Source organism: Olea europaea, chromosome 2 (assembly GCF_002742605.1).
Source record: "Olea europaea var. sylvestris chromosome 2, O_europaea_v1, whole genome shotgun sequence".
NCBI lineage: Eukaryota > Viridiplantae > Streptophyta > Magnoliopsida > Lamiales > Oleaceae > Olea > Olea europaea.
Window position 1 is genome coordinate 2,542,314 of NC_036238.1, and position 27,671 is coordinate 2,569,984.

General features: G+C 33.9%; 1 protein-coding gene and 1 long non-coding RNA gene across 4 annotated transcripts in view; one reads left to right on the top strand and one right to left on the bottom strand.

Annotated features, from left to right (window-relative positions):
• The window catches only part of LOC111371151, an 18,437-nt gene extending 2,895 nt beyond the window's left edge, over nucleotides 1–15,542 (bottom strand). Inside the window, exons 1-7 of the mRNA XM_022993062.1 lie at nucleotides 15,372–15,542; nucleotides 15,014–15,138; nucleotides 13,618–13,776; nucleotides 2,885–2,944; nucleotides 2,243–2,353; nucleotides 1,253–1,345; nucleotides 1,032–1,175 (exon numbers count right to left, since the gene is read on the bottom strand). Of these exons, the coding sequence (XP_022848830.1) occupies nucleotides 1,032–1,175; nucleotides 1,253–1,345; nucleotides 2,243–2,353; nucleotides 2,885–2,944; nucleotides 13,618–13,776; nucleotides 15,014–15,112 (666 nt within the window). The 5' untranslated portion in view covers nucleotides 15,113–15,138; nucleotides 15,372–15,542. The remainder of the gene's footprint in view (nucleotides 1–1,031; nucleotides 1,176–1,252; nucleotides 1,346–2,242; nucleotides 2,354–2,884; nucleotides 2,945–13,617; nucleotides 13,777–15,013; nucleotides 15,139–15,371) is intronic.
• On the top strand, nucleotides 5,168–9,692 carry LOC111408651. 3 transcript variants are annotated; one of them, XR_002705332.1, is made up of 6 exons: nucleotides 5,168–5,688; nucleotides 6,247–8,390; nucleotides 8,456–8,515; nucleotides 8,656–8,746; nucleotides 8,834–8,923; nucleotides 9,308–9,692. It is a non-coding gene; the product is annotated as an uncharacterized LOC111408651 (long non-coding RNA). The 3 variants fall into 3 exon arrangements; XR_002705331.1 differs by having other exon boundaries at nucleotides 6,247–8,515; XR_002705330.1 differs by lacking the exons at nucleotides 6,247–8,390; nucleotides 8,456–8,515.
• Nucleotides 15,543–27,671: the final 12,129 nt, after the last annotated feature.

Consider the following 27,671-nt stretch of genomic DNA (forward strand, 5'->3'; position numbering starts at 1 on the left):
AAAAAAAATATTATATTTTTATTTTATTTATGAAAGTATTCTTTTACAGTACATTTATAACGATTCCAAAAGTAAAAATTTGGGTCGTTACACTATCTCTGCCAACCATTGACTTATCATAACTCTTCCTTGTCTCCTCTGCATCCCAAACCCCTCTAAAATGCCAGCCAAAATCAACTTATGGTCTTTATTATGAAGTTACAATATTGATTTTACATAATTGTGATTTATGTTTGGATATGCAATTATTTGTGGAGCAAAATAAGGTATAGCAAGTGGCCACCAACAAATAGGTGCACATCTTTTTCATTTTCATTCTATGAATTATTAGATCTACAAATAGATTGTAGAATTCCGGGTCTGATTTGGTATTTACTAAAGATTCAATTTTTGGATGTCATGGGTTCTGCTTCAAACCAAATCTGGGAACTTGACTGAAATTGAAGCAAATTAATCACTTCAAGAAGAATATAGACATCCAAATCTCCAAATTGCTCGAGTGTTCGGGCCAGCGAACAATCTTGTTCTACCACAATGTGATATCCTTGGTTTCTGTTATTATTGCATATGGCTCTTTGCTATATACATATTTTAAGTTTTTTATTGCATAATTTTGTTGAAATTGAAGGCTGCTTGTAATAAAGGTGACGTGGTAAAGACCGGTAGTGGAAGCGCTGGGGGTGGTGCAGGCAGTGGCTGCAGCAACTGTGCACAGTGAATGAAGCAGGACATATGTTTCCCTTCTTTTCCTTTTATTGCCTTTAATTGTTTTTAAAAAATATATAGATTCAATAGGATTGCCTATGAAGTGATAGTGCGTGAATCTTTAACAAATTTTAGGATGGATTCCATTCATCCAAAGAGAGGGAAATCGCAATGCGAAGAAAATTTGAACGGGTACATAAATGTGGCAAAGGGTATATTTTGGGGACCCTGGGTGCAAACTTTCCTTCTATTTATTTATGTTATAGGGGGAATATAGTATTTATCACTAAATAAGAGAGAATAATAGTATGAAGATGAAATTAAACCTGCATGCAGACAAGTTTAGAGTCTCCTTGAATCTGTATATGTTTGAACCCCTTTTGCAGAGCATATTTCAACCCCAAAATGGCACCACGATATTCGGCAACATTATTAGTAGCAATACCCACGCCTTCCTGCAAACGAAACACCTACCAAAATGAAGCTCAAGGTCATGCATATGAGCATATTACAAATGTCAGAGTTGACCAGGCAAGAAGTGCTATACCATGCTTCCATCTGCTGTTCGCAGTACAGCCCCTGCACCAGCTGGTCCAGGATTTCCCTTTGAAGCACCATCAAATTCAATAATACAGGAACTCTGTACATGTAGGGAGATGAAGTTATAAAGTATGCTCTGAAGTATCATAGATTAAAAACCAAGGAAATATATGTATTAAATAATGAAGGTAGATAAAGGAGAAAGACGCATCGAACTTATGCCAATTGAGTAGAAATTCCAGAATAGGACATTGTATTCAATGGTAAACATGTTACCACTAGGAGAGACTGCTGTATCAAGGGTCTGTTCGAAATATCTTATACTTTTGCTTTCTGTAGAGAACTTCCTAATGAAATTATCTTGTGCCAACTTCCTCTAAAAACACTTCTAGAAAATTATTCAAACATACCCAAAAGCTTATTAGCCTCAAAAGCAACTTTTGTCTTTTCAAAAGCCATGGTAAACAAGCCTTAAGATAAAAATGTTTTTCAATAGTTGGAAGCCAAGAAAACCTCTCTTCACTAGATTACCAAAGGATTACAAAAGTTGATATGAAAACTCGAACCAAATATATTCCTCCACTTAGAATGATAAATCAGCAGCAAAAAGATTGAAGCACTGAGTATGGTTAATAATTATCATAGCACCAAAGCACCAAGAAAGGTAGGAGATTCATGGGGTGTGGACCGACAAGTTGGAACTCGAACCAACTAAGAGGCTGTTTGGGACGGATTTTTGTGGCCAAAAAATTGATTTTCTAACCGTTAGTTTTCAACAGCGGCCGTCATTTTTGACTTTCCATCTCTCAGGTGGGACCCACAATTGGTGGTAACGGCTCTTTTTTGGTTTAAAAGCCATTGAAGAAGCAGCTCCAGACAGGCTGTAAATTACTTTACGTGACCAGTGAAGTTAAGGCTTGCAAGTTAAAAGTGCGAATCGGAAAAAAAATCATAAAGGCTAGACACACTAGTGACATCATGAAATAAAAATTATCACGTGACAGAAACTTACACAATAAGAAGAAACTGGTGGAACTTGAAGGAAATCCAATTTGGCATGCTTTTGCTGAGGACTTATGGGAAATGAAGCTGATCCAACAACATCCTGCTGCATAAGAGAGATGTTTAAGAAAAAGGAAGAAAAATCAATTATTGGAAGACAAGCAAAAATATAGCAAAATATGAATCCCAGTATCCAATACATTCCCAATAGCAATAAATGACAACTGCCTAGTTTTGAATAGATATCCACAATGCTTGCAAAATATTGAAAAATTACATGCTTCATATCATAGCAAATCAAAAGATAAAAACTTAGATATCGTACATATATTGTATCAATTTTGGACGACGAGGAGAGGACTGAGTCTTAAGTTTAAATAACAACTATTCTAGAGATCAACACATTGTTAACTGTAAATGTTCACATAAAAACACATAAAATCAAATAAGTTTATTCTAGTCAAAAGATCCAAGATCTTCCCTTACAACTATGCATACCAAGAAAAAATTGAATAAGACGAGGTTTAAGTAAAAGCAAAGTAAATCAGTTCAGCTTTCAAAACTTACACAAGGCTTCTGGCTGCATATAACATTTTATTACACAAATTTTAACTAAAATATTTTCATCAGCAGTTACCTGTGGCATCTTCTCTAAATGATTCTTGCAACCCGCCTTGTCTTTAGAAGAATTTGGATGCTGTAAAAGAAAAATTTCCTCAATCGTAGAAATTTCACGACAATATATTGTGTTACACAATGATAATTTTATGTGGGTACACATAGTTAGCAAAATATTTTGACAACATAACAATACACACATGTATACGTATATAGTGGTTTATCACTATAGACACTGTTCAAATAGAAGAACCTGATTTGATTCTGGAATGTCTGCTGAATAGACGTCGGTCAGCCCGTTGTTAGTCGGGGAAGGCGTGTTAGAGTGGTCCCGTTTGTACGCTTAGTAAAAGTCAGTATATCTTATTTAACTGTTTTTACAGTGGTAAATTGTTATAATTTCATTGAATTTAATTATGTCCTCTATTTCAAATTGATTTCAGATGTCTAGAAATAGATCTAAAAATATTTCAAATATTTTTCAAAATGAAAAAGAGATTGATCGAACATCTGCATCATCAAATGATTTCAATAGTCATGAACTTCAAATTCCTCGAATTGAACAAAGATTGCAAAACTGGACTATTCCAAGGTGGAAAAGAATTCTATATATGAAATAGGAAAATTTGATTTTACTCAAAATTATGTTACCAAAACTTTTGAACAAACATTATCTATCAAAAATCAAAATGCACACAATAATTTATTTTCAAAAGAATCAATTGAATCCCACAAGAAGAAATTTAAATATTTTCATGTTGGATTAGTTCAAATTGCTGTCAACCTTTGTTTCGACTTGGTTTAGACATTCCAATTCTCTTAACTCTTAGAGATAAGAGACTTCTCAAATTCAAAAATTCATTATTATCAGTTCTAGAGTCAAATCTAGAAAGTGGTCCAATATATTCAAATTGTTATCCCAATTTTTCGATGATACTATTTTTACTGAAGAGTATTTTTCAACCAAACAAATTGTTACTATTTGAAGTACTTTATATGTAAATCTTCTAATACCAGATTCAAATATCTCACCAAAAGTTTTTAGTCCCAAAGAAAAAGAGATCATATTCAAAAATCCTGTATAAGAAATTCTTATAAAAATCAGATCAAAATCTATTATGGCAGCAAAGAAAAACTTGATGAAAATATTGACAATTCAATATTACAATTGATGTCTCATGATGAACATTATGTCAATTTTACTGATGAAGAAAAATGGACTCAAACTCAAGTTCCTTTGATTTGGAGAATATTTGATGATTAAATATCAATGTCGTTTTGATGATTTATACCATCAAAATTTTGAACAATTCGAAGGACCCAATTTCAATTTTGACAATGAAGAATTATTCAACATCAACAATTTGCTTGAATGGTGACTTACAAGACAAAATCAAAGCAAACAAATTAAAGTTGATTGAAGACTTTTCAAGGTAATTGAAAACTTTTTCTAATGGTCAGAGCAAAAGTCTCAAAAGAAGCAATAATTCAAGAGCCCTTCTCCAAATTAAAGAAATTTCCAAGTCCAGAGATCAAGATTTTAAGTATAAAAGCAAATCAGATATTGAAGATCTCCTCATAGTTAATTGAGTGTAGTTCTCATAAGATTTAATTCAGTTTAGCTCTTAAAAGAGAATTAATTTAGTGGGAGATAAGTCATTTTCTAGATAGCTTAAGAAATTTTTGTATTCTTTTACTATCTTTTATTTTCAATCTTGTAATTCAAAGTTCCATTTCAATCTTGTTTTAATCTTGTATTCTCAATTTTCAAATATCAATAAAATTATTTTCATTTAAACATTTGTCTATTTCTACTTCTACTCTTCTCTACCCCCGGGCCCATTTAAACTATCAATATTCCAAACAATTATACCACTACCAAAGAATGTCATAGGCATTTTAGCTTTTTGTTCAAAAAGTAAATCAGGAGGAGTATTTTTTTTGGATAATAAGGAGAAATTTTTTACCCTAAAGTTTATTTATTTGAAGAATTTCATCATCAATAAATTGAAATTCAATATCGTCAATAGTATTGATGTTATTTCAAATAGGGGAAGATAATATTTTTTATAACTGAGTTGCAAGTTCTTTTAAAACATTAATCTCAATTTTAAGACCATTTTTTGGTTTAGTCTCATGCCTGTTTATTAAAACCGGCTCTATTGGCTTACAATGATGCTTGGAGTACAGGGCTTCTTCACAGGTGTTTTACAGGCAATTCAAAATTGGTGACGTGGACGGCAATTAAATAAAAAAAAAATACAGCAACAACAAAACGAAAGAAGGGAGAATAGAACATTAATAACCCGTGCACTCATTTTCCCCCAATTTGAGCTCCCCCAAAACAACTCCCTCTCGGTTAGGGCCTCACCCACCATCCGGCCGCACCTCCGGTCACAATATAAGCACTGGAGAACACCGCTGTAGCCCGACCTCCTGAAGAACACCTGCATTTCCCCCATTTTGTTCTCTCACAAAACCCTCTCGAAGCTAAGCCACATCCACCATCCTCCTCGGCGGCATCGTACCTCCGGTCATAATATGAACACCGAAAATCATTACACCACTTACTGCGGTTGAAGGCTCGAGAAATGGGAGCTTGGTGGGGTTGATTTCGGCTTAACTGAGATCTACATTACTCTGCTGGTCAGTGTGAAAACCATTAAACGACTTACTGCGGTTGACCGCTCGAGAAATGGGAGCTCGATGGGGTTGATTTCGACTTAACTATGGTCTGCATTAATCTATGGTTCAGGTTAACTCTGTGACCTCCGGCTAGCATATTCATTACAAAAGTCAGAGATTAGAAGCACGCAATTATATGTAAGCTTCTGGCACATCCTTTTGACGCTTGTCATTTTTAGTATTTGGTTTATAATTAAGTTTTTTAGTTGTGTTTAAGAAATTATTTAATACTCCTTCTACGTTAAATCATTTTTACCTGTGAGAGCTATTGATATTTCCATTAGAGATTTACAACATTATATTGTGTTTTCTATGCTTGAGTTGATTTTTTAAGATCAATATCGTACTTTTGTGTTGGAAAACATGAATTTCTGCATGTCACTGACTTGTTAGAACGTATGGGTAAATTATTAGGTATACATGAAATGCATAATTAACTAATTTTAAATTGAAGTCAATTAATCAATAGTTTGATAGTTCGTAAGACAGTTAGAATCGATACAACTAAATAGTTGGGGTATAATTAGTTCTAAATATTAGTTATATTTATGACCTCCGTCGTCGATCAGCAAATACGATGCATTAAATGTCATTGTGAAGAAACTGTCACTTGTTTTCATTTTACCCCTTATTTTGTGCATGGTGCAATGTAAATGGTTTATGCTTCGATAAGCGCTACCACTTATTTTGTCGCAGTGGAAGAGATTATGGAAGACGTGTATGATGAATTGTTGGTGGAGTCCGATAATGAGAGCGCTGCAAATAATATGAATAGGGTTGAAAATGAAACATCAGGACAAAATGGTACGATTGTAGCGGAGATGGGTATGATGTTCAACGAAACAGACATGTTTGAGATGTACAAGAGATATGCTTATGATATAGGTTTTCCCGTCAGAAGATGGAACTCAAAAAAAAAGGGGATGATGGCATTCTGAGATATGTAACTTTCACATGCAGTCGTGAAGGCAGAAGAAGTAGTAATGCAAGTGGGTCTTTAAAGCCTAAACCAATTAGTCAAACTCACTGTAAAGCAAGGACCTCATCCTCCTCAGACAGTCATGGAAGGTGGAGAATTAACACAGTCCACCTCGATCACAACCATGAAACTAGTCCTTCTAAATCTTGGTTGTATCGATGCAATAGGGAGTTGAGTGCAAATGTGAAACGTAAACTTGAAGTGAATGATGTAGCAGGATTTCCGTTACATAAAAGTTACAACTCTGCAGTTGTGGAAGTAGGTGGATATGAGAACATAATGTGTATAGAGCAGGATTGCATAAACTATATTAAACAAGTTAGACGTTCACGACTTGGAGAGGGAGACGTAACTGCAATACAGTCCTACTTTTCGAAAATGCAAAGTGCTTGGGATTTTACTTCAGCATTGATTTAGATGACGTGTTTCAACTAAAGAATGTTTTCTGCGCGGATAATAGGCGTAGGCAAGAGTATAAAGAGTTCGGAGATGTTATGACATTTGATACCACTTATCTCACTAACAAGTACAATATGCCGTTTGCCCATTTCGTTGGAGTGAATCGTCATGGCCAGTCAATATTGTTTGGTTGTGGTTTGTTAGCTAATGAGGACACGGATACGTTTGTCTAGCTATTCAGGATGTGGCTTGAGTGCATTCATGGACAAGCTCCGAATGTAATAGTTACTGGTTAGGATCGGGCCATGCAAAACGCAATTGGGATCATTTTCCCATGCACGAGACATAGATGGTGTCTATGACACATTTTGAAGAAGTTGCCGAAGAAGTTTGGATATCATGTTGACAAAGGCAGGATATTTTCGACTTTCCATAATGTGTTTTACGATTCACGAACTGTTGAAGAATTTGAAGAAGGATGGCAACAGACGATCGATACATATGACTTGCATGAAAATGATTGGTTGTCAGTATTGTATCATAATAGAGATCGTTGGGTTCCTTCTTAAGAACCACATTATGGGTATGGATGTCCACAACTCAACGAAGTGAGAGTATGAACACGTTCTTCGATGGGTATGTGCATTCGAAGACCTCTTTGAAGCAATTTGTAGAGTAGTACGAAATAGCATTGAGAAGTAAAGTGGAGAAGGAGTTCCACGCTAATTTCAGGTCATACTCCCAAATGGTGCCCTATGCAACGAATTATGAAATTGAGAAGCATTTCCAATCAGTTTATACCATTTCAAAGTTCAGAGAAGTGCAAGATAGTTCAAGGGAATGTTTTACTATCCTCGTTTCTTCTTTTGAGGGATGTTCGGGGACGACATATGAGGTGGGTAAGGATGTGATGTATCACGAGCACCGGAGGAAAAATAAAATTTTGCCTCATTTGATTTGGAGCAGCGTGAAATAATTTGCAGTTGCCACTTATTCGAGTTCAGGGAATTATCTGCAGACATGCAATTGCGGTATTGATTCGAGACGACATCACACAATTGCCCGAGAAGTACACACTACGGAAATGGAGGAGAGATGTCACTAGAGCATACACGAGAGTTGTAGTGCACTACGATGGTTAGGTCAGTACTCCAGGACAGTTGAGATATGACAAGATGTGTAAGGCCTTTTCGCAAGTGGCTTATCTTGCTACAGATGACTAAGTCCAGACACATGCTATAATGGACTGGATAAAATCTCAAGCTACGGAGCTTATGTCAACAAAGTTGTGTTCTGGAAATAGTATCATTTCGTAGCATATTCTTCATTTAGCCTCACCATATATTGATGCGCAAACTACCGGTAGCCAGGGCATACGGGATTCGAAATTAACAAAGCAAAAAGGCACACCATGAAAGCTTCAAAAAGAAGTCCATTGGAGTCTACGTCAAAGAAATCAGGGGTAATGTAGTATGTTAGCATCTCATTTCTAGTACAATCTAAATCTAGTTTCGGGTTTATATGTAGGAAACTTCGAAATCGAATAAAGGAAAGGGACAGAGAGCTAGACAAAGTAATATAGAAGAGGTAGTTCCTAAAATTATGGCTTCTGAACAACAATATTCCACATAGATACCTTTCTCATATTCACAACTCTTATTAGTTAGCACCTTCTGTTTGTTTTGATTACTAGGTTGCACTTTTATTAACGCTGTTGTGTGATGCAGGGCGACACCCAAAGTCAAACATTTACAGAAGACTTGCCGTCATCGAATTGGGTCTCGCCATAGTCAACGAATGTTGATCTCAATGCCGAAGGTGAATACAATATTTAAATCCTCATTGCATTAAACACATTTGTATTGTGTTTGGTTACTTATTTCCATATTGTCCAAAATACGATAGGTCATTCGTTTTCATACTTCCATCCGCATTTACAGCATCTAGATGACCTAAAGTGATAAATTGGAGGATTGCAGCTCCGACATTAACAAGGTAGGCCGTTCGTATCGTAAGTTTTCTCAAATTTGGGATTTCTAGTTTTTACTTCGAATAACATTGGAAGAAAGTTTACTTCTTCTTGCATTGGAATTCTTTATTTCATTTCATTTGCAATAACTTCCTTCTATACAGCTATAGAATAAATGCCTCACTGTGAGGGATGTTTTCTTCTTTTTGCTATTTTATATTTAGTTAATATACATTTTTGCTTTTGGCTATGAAGATAGGGTGAAAATATAATGTAACTATGTGCTTTGTCAATTTAGTACCAGTTTAATGTGTTGATGCATTTAAGAGGCGGCTATATCTTTTTATGCGTATGACATTGTAGCTGGTTTCTTGTCTAATATGTTTGTTTATTTTATAACCAACTCACAGAATGATTAGCAATTGCAATCTGGAAGGTTAATCAGAAGGAGAAGCTAAGCCTCGTGAACGGAGAGATGTATATATTGTACACGTAACAAGGATGCATATATTAGTCAGATATCGTATTTTGATTCAGGAAATGCGTTCTTCCCTGCTTATTTTTGGAGTCCATCACTCATGAACATAGCAATTCAGTATGCTACTTTACACATGCAAGACTTGAGTGGCTGCTTGTATAAGCATGTTTTTGTTCTTACTGCATTGCATGTGTAGTTTCTTAAACATTGAATTGGTGGATGAATTTGTAGTCGTCATATAGAGCAAATGAGCTTTGTTTTTATTTTTTAAGTACATTGGCATAAATTAAATGAAATGTAGCTTGTTCTTTGGAGTATTTTGGAGCCACTTATTGTTTATTTTGCGGTATTTGAACATATAAATGACGTAACTATCGAAAACCAATTTGTTGCTTTATACAGCTATAATGTAGCAAATGATACAAATCTAAATTTTTTTTAGTTAGTTCGTAACGTTTTTATGTTTTTATTTTCATCATACGAAAATCTGGAAAATCATTGTGGGTATGACACATGATGAGACAGTAAAGTGGCAATAGGTAATGAATACACAAACCTAAATTGCATTACAACCATATTCCGATCGAACATACATATTTACGTCATTCGAGGATTATAGTGCAAACATAATTCAATTAACATGTTCAACACAAAACAACTAATCAAGTAGCCTCCTTTGCTTTCCTGTTTCCTTCCGATCTTCCTTTTCCCTTACGAAAAGTAATTTTCAGGTTAATCTCTAAGTCTCGTTCGTCGGATATTCGAGCAAGCGTTTCGAACATTTTTGGCAAATCTTCGACTTTCTCATTTGCCGCAACATTGAGCGCTTCGTTAATGGTACTCGATTCTCTGCTAAACTCTCCTAGTTCGACCCATTCAAAAAATCCACATTTATTACTACATGTGTTGAATAATCGCCCATTGTTGCACGTCTGCCTTTCAACTTCGAAACATTTCTGAAATCCATGTGCACACCTTGGGCAACGACGTCTTCGCGGGCATTCATTGAAATAATGCCCATCGCTTCTACAACTGTGACAAGTTCCAGCATTCCTTCCTTTCATATCCTTAGATGGGAAACAAGCACATAAATCAATTGTACAAACCATTATATAAATAATTCATAAAATTGTGTAGCATGTGGAATAAATCAATCGCAAATGAACTTCTCCATTACTCATCTTTATCTGTCCGAAGTAGTCCCAAAATACCCAAACCAACTTATACTAATATATAACAAGTGAAATTGACATGAAAATTAGCCTCACCCATTATCATACATCAAAATACATGTGCAAACACCAATTGGGATGAATTAATCCCCGGTTACGTACAACAACAGTTGAGAATGCAATCAAAATAAGCTGGTTCAACTTTCTCTCCTTCAGCATTTGTTATTTACAAATAAGCTGGTTCAACTTTCTCTAATTCAGCATTTCATTCAAAAGGTACCCAATCGGCATACAGCTAAGATAGAACAAAATTTAATACTTAAAAAGACAACATCCATTTATAAATTTTTAAAGCCCTTCAAGAAGTCTATTTCCAACTTCACAACTGTCTAATGACTACTCACTGTTAACCTAACTATTATCCATCCTTTTCACCATAACCAGTCAACTAATTAAAATGTAGGAGATGTCTTCCTAGATTTCTTAAATTGCTTTTCCATCATAAACGAATATAGTATTTTGACTGCTTGGATTTCGATAAAAACATCATGTAAATCGATGGCGACACACAAGTTTTATCCAGACAACCGGCAACGTAGCGGTAGAAGCTTGGATTAATCAAACAAATTACATTTCCAACATGATAAAATTTATCCAGAAGCCAATAACATGAATTTTCAAATTGACATAACGACACAATTAGTCATTCTACAATTACAGACCTCTCACCTGCAGTTCACAATACTTTGAAAACGCCAAGATTGTCGCAGGCAAAAAGTACACAGTATGTTATATGCTCGGGCAGTGAACAGAATAGTTGGAAGTCGAAAAATACACACCGACCAGCAGACTAAAGCAAATCGCAGTTAAGCCAAAATCAACCCCACCAAGCTCCCATTTCTCGAGCCTTCAATCGCAATAAGTGGTGTAATGGTTTTCGGTGTTTATATTGTGACAGGAGGTACGATGCCGCTGAGGAGGATGGAGGGTAGTGGGTGTGGCGTCGGCCTCGAGAGGATAAGATCATGATTTTTTAAAATATAAGATCATCAATGTAAACAATAATGAAATTTGAAAAATGATTGAAAATATCATTCATGATTTTTTTTAAATTCAGAATGAGCATTTTTTAGACCAAATGGCATAACATTCCATTCTTGTTGTCCAAAAGGAGCATTGAAAGCAGTTTTGTATTTATCTTCTTCTTTAATTTGAATCTGCCATAAGTCTGACTTCATATCAAATTTTGAGAAGATAACAGCCTTGAATAATCAATTCAAAAGATCCTTTTTTTGAGGAAGTGGATATCTAATCCATTGAAAAGTAGTATTAAGAGGTTTATAATTGATAACAAGACACGGAGCACCTCGTTCAATTTCAGCCGAATTATTGAAATAAAAAGCTAAGCAACTCCAAGGGGATTTGCTCGAACAAATTAAACATTTTTTAAGTAAATCGTTGATTTTCCTCGTTGATTTCCTTGATACAAAAGTCTAACAATTCTTTGTTCATTTGAATAGGACGAAATTAAGTAGGAATATTTGATTCATAAAAATCAGAATTGTATAGAAGAGATACTACATGTTCTTACGATCCCAAAAAGCATTTGGAATAGTAGAACAAATCTCTTTTTCCATTTATTTTTGAAAATTTGAAATTTTTTCTTGAATTGAAAGATTTTGTAATTATTCTTCAATCCTTTGAAATTTAATTTCTTCTTTGAGAAATCTAATATGATTTTTCTTAAGATTGATTTTTAATTTTTGAAATTGATACTTGTTTTAAAGAATTAACATCTTTATAAGGAGGATTTGTAAATTTGAAACAAATTTCTTGATCAAAAATATTTGTAATTAAACCTTTTGAATTAGCTTGAAAATGATAAATTTGAACAAGATCTAAATTTTTTACAAGATAAAAAATATTCTTGAAACAAATGTTTAAATTACAAACATGAACTTTTGAAAGTTTATATTAAATATTGAGTTTCTTACCACTAGCACCATAAAAACACTCAATAGTTTTTCAAAATATTTTTTTGTAGGCATCAATCCTTCACGGATACAATTTTGATCAGCTCAATAATCAATAAGGACTCTAGATGTAAATTTGAATTCTTTGTTGACTACAATAGTCATATTGCAATATCATTTTTGAAGTTGAACACGATTAAAACATTAATCATTTCTTCTTAAAATTGAATAGTTGAAGGAATGAGAGGATTAGATTCTTCACCAGAAGAATTAGGAGTGGATAAATAAGAAGTCTTTGACTTTTGTTTCTTATTTTGAGTTTTGAGAAGAGAAACTTCCATTCTAACATCCTTCATTTGACGTTCAAGAATAAAAATTTGAAATTTCATAGAATTGACTTCTGATTTTAAATAAGAACAGGGTGATTTTGAAGTTTCAAAACAATTAAAAACATTTTGCATATTGAAAGGTTCAACTTTTGATTTTGAAGGAAGAATGGAATTAAACTTATTTTTAAGTTGTAGGTCTTCAATTTGATCAACAATCTCTTTAATAAGTTCTTTTTTTTTTAGCAAGAACATTTATAGTTTTACAATCACAAAGTTCTTTACTTTGACTTCAAGAGGATTGAGAATTTGAATTAAATTCAGCATCAGAATCTTCTTGATGTTGATAAATATGTTCTAACTCTGAGTTGGACTCATTATCAGAACTGGAATTTGAATCAGTAAGATTGAGGAGTTCAAGCTTAATATCTTCATCAATTTGAAGATTATTAATCTTACCTTTGAAAGTACCCATGTGTATATACATATATATACACACAAATGTGTGTGTGTGTGTGTACACACATATATACACACACACACACATTAAATAACCATCATTATATCATGAAGAAAAAGTTAAAAGGCAGCCATGCTTATTAAACAAAGCCTAAAAGCCAATGAAAAATGTTCAGCTTTAATACCAATTTTTCAAAGTGGAAATTATAATAAGTATTAAAAGCATAATTCAATATTAAGAAACTTTACATAAAAAGGAAGATTATAAAGTATCTAAACAAAAAATCCTCCATACAAAGTCAAGAATCTAACCCGAAAAGGGCAAGCGACAACTTTGCCAAAAAGATCGTCTTGAACATTACCGGCATCAATAGAATAAATTGCATTTTTTAGTCCATGAGAGGAAACGTATTGCTCAGCTTCTCTAGACAAACCATACCCCTTAAACACACTTACAGAAGGGTCGTTTACCTGGAGGAAAAAACATATATAACAATTGTAAACATTTTTATAATATACTCTTAAAAACTTTTGAACAGACTACACCCAAGCGCATGATTGCGCACAAAGATAATCTTATAGATAGATAGATGGACAGACAGAGACACCGAGAGAGCAAATACAACCCCAATATCCATACTTTAAGGCGTTTTGGAAATTGGAATATCACAAAACGATGAAGTCAAAGATAAAAATAGCATAGAAAAGGACCCCATTGATCTCTGTAACTTTACCCTAGAAAGGATGACTTCCTAAATTTGTATCTCTTCTATCATTTTCATAATTCTCTAGTGGTCAGAACATTTTTGAGTCTGAATCTTCAGATTAGTAAATTGAAAATGCCAGAATTTTTCTTTTCCATTTATTTTTCTTCCAAAATTTATGTATCACATGATGCATTAGAAGGCTAAAAGACAGCAGCCAAAAGGCTTCCGTATAGCTAGAATAACAAAAGAAGGATAAAATATCTATCCAAAACTAGCCATCCTTGTATTTCAATGCATTTCGATGTAATTAAAGGTTAAAAGGATTCTAAGTTGCTTCCTTTCAATTTTTTTATTAACATTGATGTTTTCTGTTGTGGATGAGTTGACTAGGAAAGACCTTAAAGGCCGTAAAATTTAGATGTTTTAAGAATTTGACAAGCAACAAATTTGTGATCCGTTCACGATTCAACCTTAATACTTTATGGCTCCCATTGAAATATTCAGTTGTCTAACAAGCATATTAAGATACAGAAATTTCAGGCAACGTGTTGTTATGAAATTCTTCTCAGACTTCTCTTGTTTATTTTCTATTGGGAAAAAAAAATGAAAGAGTCAAGATTAAGAGAACAGTAATCATGAAACATATTTACAGCATCACTTGCTAGCTGTGCAAAATTAACATTGATAAGAATTTATCATCTATTGATGGTACATTATTAGCTAACATCCTCCACAAAATTTCCATGCATTCAATGCAAGACAATGTCGTTGAATTTCTAATGAAAGAGCTCAGAAAGAAAATTAATGAAGACAAAAAAAAAATAGAGAAGCAACAATGCCCATTGAATGTTAAAATGCATGTATCATTTAAATAAATAAATAATAATTTAAAAAAAAAAAAACCCAAAAGAACAACTTCACTCTTAGCAAGAGATTTACACACACAAAATGCTGCCAGAATTTTCAGTAAAAATTGGCTAAGCAAGATAGAGGAAAATTACAGAAGATCGAAGAACTGCTTGAAGATCACTTATGCTTTTATACACCCCAACATTGTTCCCTTTCCGCACAACATAAAAAGCGTCCTTCTCATCCGCCATTTTTGGTTACTCTTCAACTTCAATCCCTGCACCAAATCAGACTAGAAATATGTAAAACTCATGACCCACCTCAGGAATACCTTGCTTACATTATTCCCATTAAATGCATTACCAAAGTGAGAAATAATCGAAAACCCTAATTATTAGCAGACAATTAAATGAGATGCAAAATCAATAATTCAATCTTTTTTTTTTTTTTATTCGAGGAAAAATACAGCTTATAATTGTAAGAAAAAAGCAAAAAGGAAAAGGAAAATACCGACCGAGCTCCGATTTCAGCGTGTTGTTGTCTCGGAGAATGTATAATTGGGCTTCTTCACGGGAATTCGAAAGAGTATCTGACCCTCGTGAGTCCACTAGCGGCAGCGATAAAGCAAAAAGATTGGGTAGGAAAAAAAAGGGTCTTGATTTTGAGATGTTTTGGAGATTTGAAATGTAGGAATTAATTGTTCCAATAGTTACTGAACTTAACTTCGTATCTTTGATTAGTAATTAAAGTTTAAAGTATTGAGATTTTATCACTGAATTTAGGTTCATATTTTCAATTGTTCATAGAAATTTAAAATATCGAGTTTTGATTACTGGATTTTGGATAATATCATACGTTACTTACTAACATAATTGTTGAATTTCGGAAAATGTCGAATTAACAATGAGTAATGTACAATATTTTTCAAAGTCAAGTGGCCAAAATTCGATATTTTAAATTTCAATGAGTAATCGAAGACATGGACTTAAGTTTAGTAATCAAAACTCGACATTTTAAACTTAAGTGACCAATCAACGACATAGACTTAAGTTCAATGACAGCTAAAACACTTAATTCAAAATGTAGGGACTGAAAATAGGAAAACAAGCCCCTTCCATGGTTTTCAATAAAAATTATTTTTTTAATAAATTTTGAAAAAAAAATTAATATAATATATAATTTAAAAATTGATAAAAGTTGTGAACCCAATAAAATTTATGATTAAAAATAAGTTTTGAGAAATAGTGATCAAAAAGAGACTAATATGAGGTCTAAATTCCATTTCAATGTGACGAATATTCGATGAGCTAATAAATCTTCATAAGTGATGTTTCAAGCAATTTTGAAAATTTTAGAAGAAGTATATAAAGGCGTCTTTTGAGAATAACAACTTAAAAAATTATAGAGTAAATGATCACTTACAAAACTACTTATGGAGATTTTGAAACTTATAATATATTAACAATCATCGACACACATCCACTAGAAATTATCGACAACCATGTCATGTCAACAACCATCATCAGCACATAAAGCACAATGGCACTTGTGAAAATTTATTATTAAAAATATTTTTACTTTTAAGAATAGAAAGTATCTTCTTCAACTACTCCACCACCTAATCATAGATTTTATTGATTAGTAATATTTATTAATTAACTTGCTTTAATTTATTTATCGACATAATTTATGTCTAAAAACTAAATTTATGAAACTGATATTTTTAATTATATCTTAAGAGAAATTTGACTCGAAGATTCTATCAATAAAATTATTTTGCCACTATTTGTCTGCCATTAAAGTAGGAAAAATGATTTTTAGAATAATGATTTTTTTTTTTTAATGTGTGATGAAATGTAAGAAATTTTTTTGATTTAAGTGTAAAATATTTTATTGTGAGAAATATGTAATTAAAAATGAGTTTGAAAAAAAAAAGTTTCAAAATAATGATAAACAAACAAAAACTTTTAAAATTTTTCGGCCATAAAATATTGATGCTTAGGTAAAGAATAAATCTATTTGTACACCAAAAATTGTACCAAATTGTTTATCTCCTCTGACACGCACGTGGGATCCGCATGAATAAAAAATCTAAAAATGTGGTCCCCATCCCCTATTGTGAGTAGTCGTTAAGTGATTAGGTTAAAAAACTCGACGCATGTAAAATGGTCCCTAGGTAAACACCTGAGTTGCTTATAGGTTGAGGAGCTAGCTCGTTTTCTAGCCACTTTTGGGGATGAGTGGATGATGGTGGTGTAGTTGAAGAAGATACTTTTTATTCTTAAAAAAAATTTAATTTCTTTCAGATTAATCCAATCTCTTTTTATATTTTTTTTTTCCTTACCCTTTTTTTTCCCTTTTTTAAATTTTTTTTTTTTTTTTTTTTTGTGTATTTAAAGTAAGTTTGTCCTAAACGAACACATTCGTCTAACCAATAATAACGCATGTGCGTGTATATGAAGGCAAGTGTAAAACACTTTAACACAATAATTTAAACCAAACTTAAAGAGAAAGGAAAATACTACTTGTACACCACTAGGTGTACTCCCGGATTTACACCCTTTCACTTGTGCGCAACCCCCCTACATGTGAAGAGGGAGTAAACTCGTGTACAACATTATGTACATGTAAGTAGTGGTAAAGAGAAAAGTGAAAAACACACTATTCACCCACCTTAACAAGTATCACTCATGTTCTCATTGAACCATATCTAGCCAATCCCGACCAGTCCTGTGATTGACGGGCCTTGAGGCGAAGTCTATAAATTAGGCCCCCAACGAAAGCAATGTAAATACAAATTTAACGGTGTATTATGCAACACATTGCTAACTTAAAAAATTAACATTAAAACAACCAAACATTTAGGAGGCATCGTGTATGAGTCTATATCTAATGTACATTGATTAACCTAAAAAATAATTACAAATAACTCAATCATCTCACAATTACCGTTATCAATATAGTTACTACGTGTTCTTGTGTAATTGTTCATCCCAAAATAAGTAATCATATAAGCCGATCAGGCCGCAATTATATAAGTCGATAAGGCTTCAAAAATTTTCAATCGCTTCAATAACAAGTTAGGGTAGGCCATTGCTTACTTGAGAAGTGGAATTTTGATAAAGATTGTGGAATTACACCCTTGAGAATGATCCCATTTTCTAAACTGGGAGTAAGCCGATCACAATTTTAAGAAATTTTTGGATTGGATCAACGATGCTCTAACATAGCAAAAGAAACATGTAAGGAAATAACAAGTATATGATGGATTAAAACGAAAGAAAGAACAAGTAGATGATGAATTATAATACTTCAGTTTAGTTAAAACATGTGATCAAGCAAAAATTCATAAAAATAATTGGCTAGAATTATCAGAAAAAGAATGTGAAGATTTAGTGTAATGTTGTATTTGTATTATGCTTATCCGAAGAAGAATGTGATCTTGCTTAGGTTTTCTGACCATCTTCAATCATGGTATATGCAACCTATGAATCAAAGGTAATTCTTATCCTTAATTTTATCAGAATTTGGAGTCGGCACGTGAATCTATTCAGGGCACTCCTAAAATTTGATGCTAGTTTTGCTACTTCACTTCATTCAACTAAACAAAACACTACATTTAGTAAATCTAGAGTAGGATATAATTCTTTTACCTCTCCATCAAATTCATACAATTGTACTTTGATGCCATTTTTGCTCTTTCAATCACTACAAACTTAAACCTACTTTCAATGAATTTGGAGCCGAGACATGAATCTTAGCACAGCAGCACTTATCCAAAACACTAAAATGAAAGTTGATCTTATTTTTTGCTCTTTCACTTCATAGAATCACAAATTAGGTGTTATTCCCAATAATTTCAGAGTCTAGACACGAATCGTCCACTTTCCACTCAAACTTTTTTTTTTCACAGATTTATAATTTTATAACAAGATTCTCTTCCTATTCAACATAGTAGCAATGGGATTGGTTAGTGGATGCACATATAACATATTCTTTATCAAAAGGGCAATAAAATTACTAAAGTTTACAAAATATTTATCGAAAATTTCAATAATTGTTTTTGTTTAATATTGCAGAGGTGAGTGATAAAGAAAACCGACAAAGAGTGTTAAATAATACATGCCATAGTTGCCACTTACGAACGAACGACTGAAGTTACTGAACGAGCAGCCGGCAGTGGAGCGGGGCACTAGGGCAGCAGGCGGCCAGGCGCTTCTGGCTTCTGCAGACTTTGAAGAATTGAAGTTCGAGTGTTCGACACTTCGACTACTTCAAGTCTTCGATGGTTCGACCGGCGTATGATAATGAAGCGCCGACGCCAAAAGGGCGGAGAACTGAGACGAGTACATACACTTAAGTCTTAGACGAGGAGAAGCCCTGATCGTATGAATCTAATTTCAGATTTTGGAATTTTGGTAATTTTGGGAAGTTTGGTAATTGGATTTGGATATATAAGTTGGGTTGGGATGGGATTTAGGGGTGTTGGATAATTAGTCTTGGGCCGCCTCACCTTGTTTTGGGCCTACTCACTTGTTTTAAAGAAAAAAGGCCAAAATTAGGCCCCTAATGGTCTTTGGCCTGAGGCAGAGGCCACCAACCCTGATCCCAACCCCCATGGAACATCCATATGCTATGTGAGAGAGGGTGTAAACCCCGTGTGTACAACGTAACGTACATATAGCATCTCCCTAAGAAAAATGTAAAGATAAAGAGAAAAAATTTAAAAACAAACCAAGCACCCGCCTTAACAAGTATCGCTAATGTTCTCATTGAACCATTTCTAGCCAATGCTGACCCCCCGTAGCACATCCATATGTTGACGTCCTGTATTCTCTCTAAATACTATTCTTGTCTAAAGTACACATTATTAAATATTATACACAAGATTATTTTTTACATACTTTGATCCAAGTGGTAAATAAAATTAATTATTGCTTTTTCTATCCAAAATGTTTACTTGGCACCAGTGCACCAAATATTTTTAAAATTTATTAGTGCATGTTTGGTTATATTATAGGCATGTTTGGGAGGGAGTAAAATATAGATTTTAAGTTAAGTTGAAGCCAATAATTAGTTTAAACCACATATTTAATGGTACTCATAATTTTTCAACCACGCTTTTAATTAACGTTTTATCAAAATCTACAAAATATCTAATTTTAATCTCCACCAACATTATAGTTTAAAGGCATAAGTTAAAATTTAATTTTAAATACACTATGGATACACAATAATTATCTCTATCTATAATTTATTTTTATTGACTTAAAATTTTAACAACTAATTTCTACAAACAAATACCTATGCACTTTGACTCAATATATGCGTTAATCGACTTTCCATTTTTATGGTCTTGTTTGGTTGATTAAAATCAGATTTTTAAACTTTGTTCGATTTTTGACTAAAAATTATATTTTTAATAAATTTTAATAAAAGTTGATAAAATGTGTAGTTCAAAATTCATAATACTTCTGTATCCCATGAAATATATGATTGAAAATAAATATGGGGAAAATGAGTTTTTTTTTTTTAAATGGGAGTTTAGTAAATTTTTATCAAAGTTGATAATTTTTTTTAGATTAAAAAATTAATAAAAAAAAGCTATGAATTTTAAAAAATACGTTATTGACAATGGGTTAAAAAAAGGAGTTTAAAAAAAATTATATATATACACAGAAATGCTATGTGTACACTTAGTTTGACAGCCATTTACTAGGGGTTGGGGCCCTCTAATAGGGGGTGGTGTAAACTTAGCTTTTTTCAAATATATATGGGACAAACAAGGACTAGATTGGAATCATGATCTTGCCCACTCAAGAGTCAAGATTATGACAAAGACAAGACCATGAATAAATAAATAATAAAAATCGTCTTTTAAGAGAAATTCGATACCTTACAAAAGTTTTTAAAAATAAGTTCGTAAAACTTTATCATCGTGATCAAAACAGTAATTTGAACTCTTAGGAAGGATCTGGGCGACATAATAAATATAACTCAAATTATATTCGAGTCCTACAAGAAATTTTTTTATTTTAAAAAGCCACAAGATATATTTTCTTTATCGGTCACCACAACTCTTCCCACTTAAAATAATTTCATCCTTGAAATTTAACTTATTTGTTTAAGGAGGTCGGGATTCTTGGCTAAAACATTTTCTTTCCTTTCGCAAGTATCATCATCCTTACTATGTTTACCCCACTGAACTTTAACTAATGGAACCCTTTGATTCCTCAAAACATTGTCATTTTTCTCTAGAATCGCTGCAGGCGTTTCTTCATATGTCATATCACTCTGGACATCTAGTGATCAAACACTCACAACATGGTTAGCATCTGGAATGTACTTTCTTAACATAGAAACTTGAAATACTTTGTGCACTGCTGATAGTTCGGGTGACAATGCTAAACGATATGCCGCATTCTCAATTTTTTCAAGAATCTCAAATGAACCAATAAATCTAGGACTCAATTTTTCTTTCAAATCGTAGTATTCCTTTCATGGGAGCCACTTTTAGAAATACTCTCTCCAACCTCAAAAATCAATTATTTTCTTCTTTTCCCAGCATAGCTCTTTTGACGATCTTGGGCAATCTTAAATTTTTATCTAATTTTATACATAGCCTCTACAATCTTCTTGACTAATTCAAGACCTAAAACTTTCCTTTACCTACCTTCGTCCCAGTACAATAGCGAACGACACCGTCAACCATGCAAAGTCTTATATGGTGTCATGCCAATAGTAACTTGGAAACTATTGTTGTATACGAATTCAACTAACAGCAAATGATCTTTCAACTTACCACCCAAGTCTAGAACACAAGCTCTCAACATATCTTCAAGAACTTGGATAGTTCATTCATATTATCCATCGATCTGAGGATGGTATGCAGTACTAAATGTTAACTTGATACCCATAACTTTTAGAAGGTTTATCCAAAACATTGAAGTAAACATTGGTTCTCTGTCAGATACGATAAAAATCGGAACGCCATGAAGCTGCTTAATCTTTCTAATATAAATCTATGTGAACTGGCAGAAAATGAGTAGATTTTGTCAGTCGATCCACGATCACCCAGATTGCATCATGACCTCATATTTGATCTGGGAAAGCCAATGACAAAATCCATTGCAATCTTCTCCCATTTTCATTCGAGTATATCCATAGGATTTAACAGCCCCAACGGCCACTGATATTCAGCCTTCACTTGTTGACAAAATTATGCATTTGAACACAAATAGAGTTATCTTTCTCTTCATATTTCTCCACCAAAATGTATCACGCAAATCTTTATACATTTTAGTTCCACCTAGGTGTGCGGCGTAAAGATTAGAATGAGCTTCAGTCATAATCTCATTCCTCAATACTTCATCCTTTGGCACGCACAGTCAGCCCTTAAACATGAGGACTTTATTCCCGACTATTTCAAATCCTTTCTTCTTCAGTTCCCACTTCAGCCCTGATCTTTTCCAAAAAATGATCATCTCTCTGAGCAGCTATTATTCTGTCGCGCAGTGTCGGTTTGACAGTAAAACTTGCTAACATTTCCAATGTCCTTATTAGTAGCGATAATACTTCCATTCTCACGTTCTCAAAATTTCTAATTAAATGATCATGCCTTGTGCACATCACTGACAACTATCCCATGCTCTTTCTACTCAACACATCAGAGACTACATTAGCCTTACCTGGATGGTACAAGATAGTGCTGTCATAATTCTTCACCAATTCTAACCACCGTCGTTGTCTTATATTTAACTCTTTCTGGGTAAAAAAGTATTTGAGACTCGTGTGATCGGTATAAATCTCACACTTGCTTCCGTATAGGTAGTGGCGTCAAATCTTCAAGGCCTTTACCACCGTTGCTAATTCAAGATCATGTATAGGGTAATTTAGTTTATATTGCTTCAATTGCCTCGAAGCATAAGCTATCAATTTCCCATTTTATATCAAAACACATCCAAAACCAAGATTGGATGTATCACTGTAAATCACAAAACCTTCCGAATAGTTAAGAATAGTCAACATTGGCACGGATACGTGCTTAACCTTTAACTCTTGAAAACTCTGCTCACATTTCTCTAACCATACAAACTTAGTACCCTTCCGAGTCAATTGTGTCATAGGACTCACTGTCTTGAAAAATCATTCCATTAATCGTGATAATAGTGGACTAAACCTATAAAACTTCACACTTCTCCAACATTAGTAGGTTTCAGCCAGTTGGTCACAGCCTCGACTTTGGATTGATCCACTTCAATTCCTCGTACTGTAATAGTATAGCCTAGAAACCCCACTCGTTCCAGCCAAAATTCACATTTCTCGAATTTGACATATAACATCTCTTCACGCAATGTTTCTAAAACTATCCTTGGTGTTCTTCATGTTGATTAGAATTTCCCGAGTATAACAGTGTGTCGTCAATAAATAGATGACATACATGTCCAAATACCAATAGAACACTCTATTCATCAAGTCCGTAAATATCGTAGGAGGCATTCGTCAAGCCAACCCATATCGGGTCCTAAATGTCATCTTTAGTATGTCAACCGAGCCTGATCTTAAATCAATTTTCAAGAACACGAATGCACCCTTCAACTCATCAAATATATCCTCAATCCTAGGAAGGGGATATTTATTCTCAATCATCAACTTATTTAGTTTACGGTAGCCAATGCACATCCTCATAGTATCATCTTTCTTCTTTACAAAGAGTACCGGAGCTCCCCATGAAGATGCACTCGGTCTATTAAATCCTTTGTCTAGAAGTTCTTCTAACTACAAATCTTGTAATTCCTTTGGTGTCATTCGGTATGGAGCTTTACAGGAGTAGCTCCAAGTATCAGATCTGTCCTGAATTTCACTTCTCTATCGGACGGAGTATCCAGTAGATCATCGGGAACCACGTCAACATACTCCCGTACTATTGGTTCATAATCTAATACTTTTTTCTTGAGTGAAGGTGCTAGTAAGACTGACAAGATATCCTTGACAGTCAACTTTTCTCAGCATGCTCTCCTCTTTTAAAGCGAAGATGATGCAAGGAAGGGCCTTATTCCTCGATCCATAAAATCTGAACTCCTTTTCTCCCGGTCTTCGAAAAATTTTCCTCTTTCTCAAAACATACTATCATGGCTCGATTCTCACCTAACCAATTCATATCTAAAATAATATCAAAATCTTTCATCTCTATAGCATACAAGTCGGCCTCTAAAGTTAGTCTATCAAAATTTATCTATATTCCCTTTGCTATCCTATCCGTGTCAATAGTTTCCCCTGATGGCATACTAACCTCTAGTACACTATCATTCTTTTGACATGAAGCATTAATCTTAGCTAGACATGTATTAGATATTAATGAATGTGTCCCACAGGAATCAATCAGGACGTAAACAGGAATATTAGAGACAGATAAAATACTTGTGATCACGTTTGGATTTTTGGCAATCTCATATTGAATCAAAGCAAACACCCTTTCCTTTCCCTTCTTCTCTTGCTCAGGTTTTTTAATCAATGTGCATGAAGAAGCCACATTGTCGGGTTGCATACTTATAGCCTTTCCATACAAACATTCTCCTTTGTGAAACTTGTTGCACTTAGGACATTGGGATAAAGGATTGCTTGGCTGAGCTATATGCGTTTGCTTCTTATATTGTCCAGTATTCTTATTTCTATCCTTTCACTTCCATTTCCCGAAGTCCTTATGGTGTCCTTGATTTACAAACTTCACCCTTGAATAGGTTACTATTTGAGCTTTCTTTACCACTGCTTGAAAAATGGTGAGATCATGTAAACTCACAATCCGCCTAATCTCTGGCTCAGGCCCATCTCATAACGTTTTGCCTTCATGATCTTAGTACTTACAAGATGTGGGGCAATCGGGACAATTTCTCGAATTTGCTCTTATATTCAGAATGCTCCATGTACCAGTCTTAAGAATTCTATCTCATTATAGTCTCGCATGGCTTGTGGAAAAAGCTTTTCTGTTAGTTCCATCTTGAACTGATTCCAAATTAGGTTATGTTGTTCCTTCTCGGTGCGAATGCATGATGCGAATTCCCACAAATGGCATGCTCTTCCAATTAGCATAAACTCTAAACATAATACTTTTTGATTTTCTGGACAAGAGATGTGCTAAAAGATCTTCTCAATAATACGCAACCACTCGTAAACTGCTAGAAGGTCATTTCCACCTTCAAAGGTAGGGTGGTCAATATCTACGAAATTGTTCTACCGTCGGAATAGGCGGTGCAGTCGGGTGTGTTGGTGGCGCTAGCAGTGCTTGGGAAACTAGTGAAGCTCGAGGTGTTGGAGGTGTAGCCTGAGCTGGCAAGGTCTGTTTCAACTCATCAATCTCCCGCCTTAACTCCCTGATTATCCTCGCTTGTGCCATATCTGTATATACCAAAATAATTGCAATATCATTTAGATAAGTCAATGATACTTGCACAACATAAGAAAAAAAGATTTATAGCTCAACATATTTTGTTAATATCTCATAAGAATCATCCAGGAGGAACATAAAATAATAAAAGAGAGTCTGGCGCTAGTCCACAGAATCATAAAAGAAATCCTACTAAACATCAACAACAATTACACCTGATAAAAACTACTAAAATTCACTTATAAATTCATCATTGTCATTATCGTTATTAATCTAGGCTTCATGAATCCTAGGTTTCTTAGAAGGCTAAGCCTCATCGATCGAAATAGTTGAAGGTGCATCTTTACTAATGGGCATCTCAGTAAATACACTATCATCCTCGGGGATCGCAAGTCGGGCCAACTCTCACTGCTCAATTAACTCTGTGTAGAAGGCCTCATAATCAATCTCTCGAGGTAAGGTAAGCACAACAACTTCCCATAAATAACTATAAATCGATTCGACCACCTCTAGCCACTCTTTTGGTAAGGTCTCAATAAGGAGACAGGTAGCTTGACAACCAGTGACCATATGGCCTAGTTGTCTTACCTCCCTTCATGTTACTAACATCTCCCAAATGTGATGGCCTATGTTGTGCATTAAATTCCATCGAAACTCTTTATATTGCCTCACAATCTCATATCAACGAGGCATCGATGAACTAGTCTTCCTACAAGTTTCTTAATCCGTACCATCTGATTCATAACAATTATTCAAAGTCCAATAAATGGGTGTCTAATAAATTTTAGTTAATTCTTGAGGACTTAAATAAACATTTAATTGGTCACTTTTTCAAAAATACTTGGTAAAATAATGATTATCCATAAAAGTATTCAAACTCCAACATATATTGATGTTTATACATACATTTCAAATATTGTATCTAAAATAAACTTTCTCATACTCATTACATAGATACAAGCATATTTATAAAACTTTCTTTACCTCAAAATTGGCATAGTGCAGCTATGGCAAGCACAATGCTTAGGATCTTCATTAAAAAAATTGATCAACTTTATATGTGACACAACACACCTAAGATATGGTTTCTAATGCAAGTCTATAGAAAATAAACCATGTTTTGATGCCAAGTTGTAACGCCTCAAATTCTTGGAACCCGAAGCGTTATAAAATCAATCTTTCTTTGGTTTGACCCATTTGATGTTAACCAAAATAAATTGAAAATGAGAAGAATTTTAGAGTTTGGAATATAAAAAAAATTATATTGAGTGACATTTGTCCACATAGACTTAGACAACTATGATGAAGTTTGATTTTGGAAAAGATTTTGGGAAAAATCCACAAATACTAGTTGCACAACAGTAAATTGAACAATATGTTTGACCTAACAAACGTCGACTAAAAATTTTGAAATTTTAACAGAGACTATTACCTTCTAATACGTACAACATATAAAAAAGTGGGCTCTTGACGATAATGTTTGAGGTACTAAAATATTGTTCGACTATGTTGGACAGAAAATTCGAATATGATCCTACACAATCTACTAAAACGGACATAACTTTTTCTCTAGATAATTTTTTAAGAAAAATTCAAAGGCCACGGTTAAAATTCTCCTAAACTTTCAAACCCCACCAATTTTACTCTAAAACATGCACCATAGCCCAAGTTATATAATTTTCAAATAGGAGGACAGAATCTGAAATTCAATCCAACAACAAATAAACTTTATGCATAGTCATTCCAATATTTCCAAATCACCGAACACTCGCCACTATGCTAAACCACTGCCATGTCGTGAGTCAACTTGTAAAATTTTAGTAGGTGATGAGTACCACAAGTTATACTTTATGCAAGGTGGGATGAAATAGTAAGATATTCTCAGATGTCCATAGAGAGGTAGGCCATCCAGAACTTCACGTCCACTCCTTTTCTCCAGATGTTTTTGTATGAACGATTGAAGGACTATAGTCAAGCTGAAGTAAACATAACTATAGAAATATATACCCAGCCTGCTTCCCATTCATTCTTTTATAAAGATGCTCTTCGACTGGGGCACATTGCTTTCGCTTCTGTAATAGAGGCGCTTTAGTAGGTACGCTTGGCTAAGGAATAAAAACCTTAGTCCAAGGAACATTTGCCTATTTATATAACAGATCGTATGGTAGGACACAAATTGGGAGAATTTGTACCTACTCTAAATTTTCAAGGACATGCAAAAAGCGATAATAGATCTCGACATTAATTTATTTTTTATAATATATTATAGATAGATACTTATGATTCATTAATAGGAGGCAAACCTATGCGAAAGAAGAAAAAACAGAAGTATACGCTTTAGGTCGACATATATCTCTATCGACTGACAAAGCAAGAAGAATAATTGATCAAATTCGTGGACGCTCCTATGAGGAAACACTTATGAT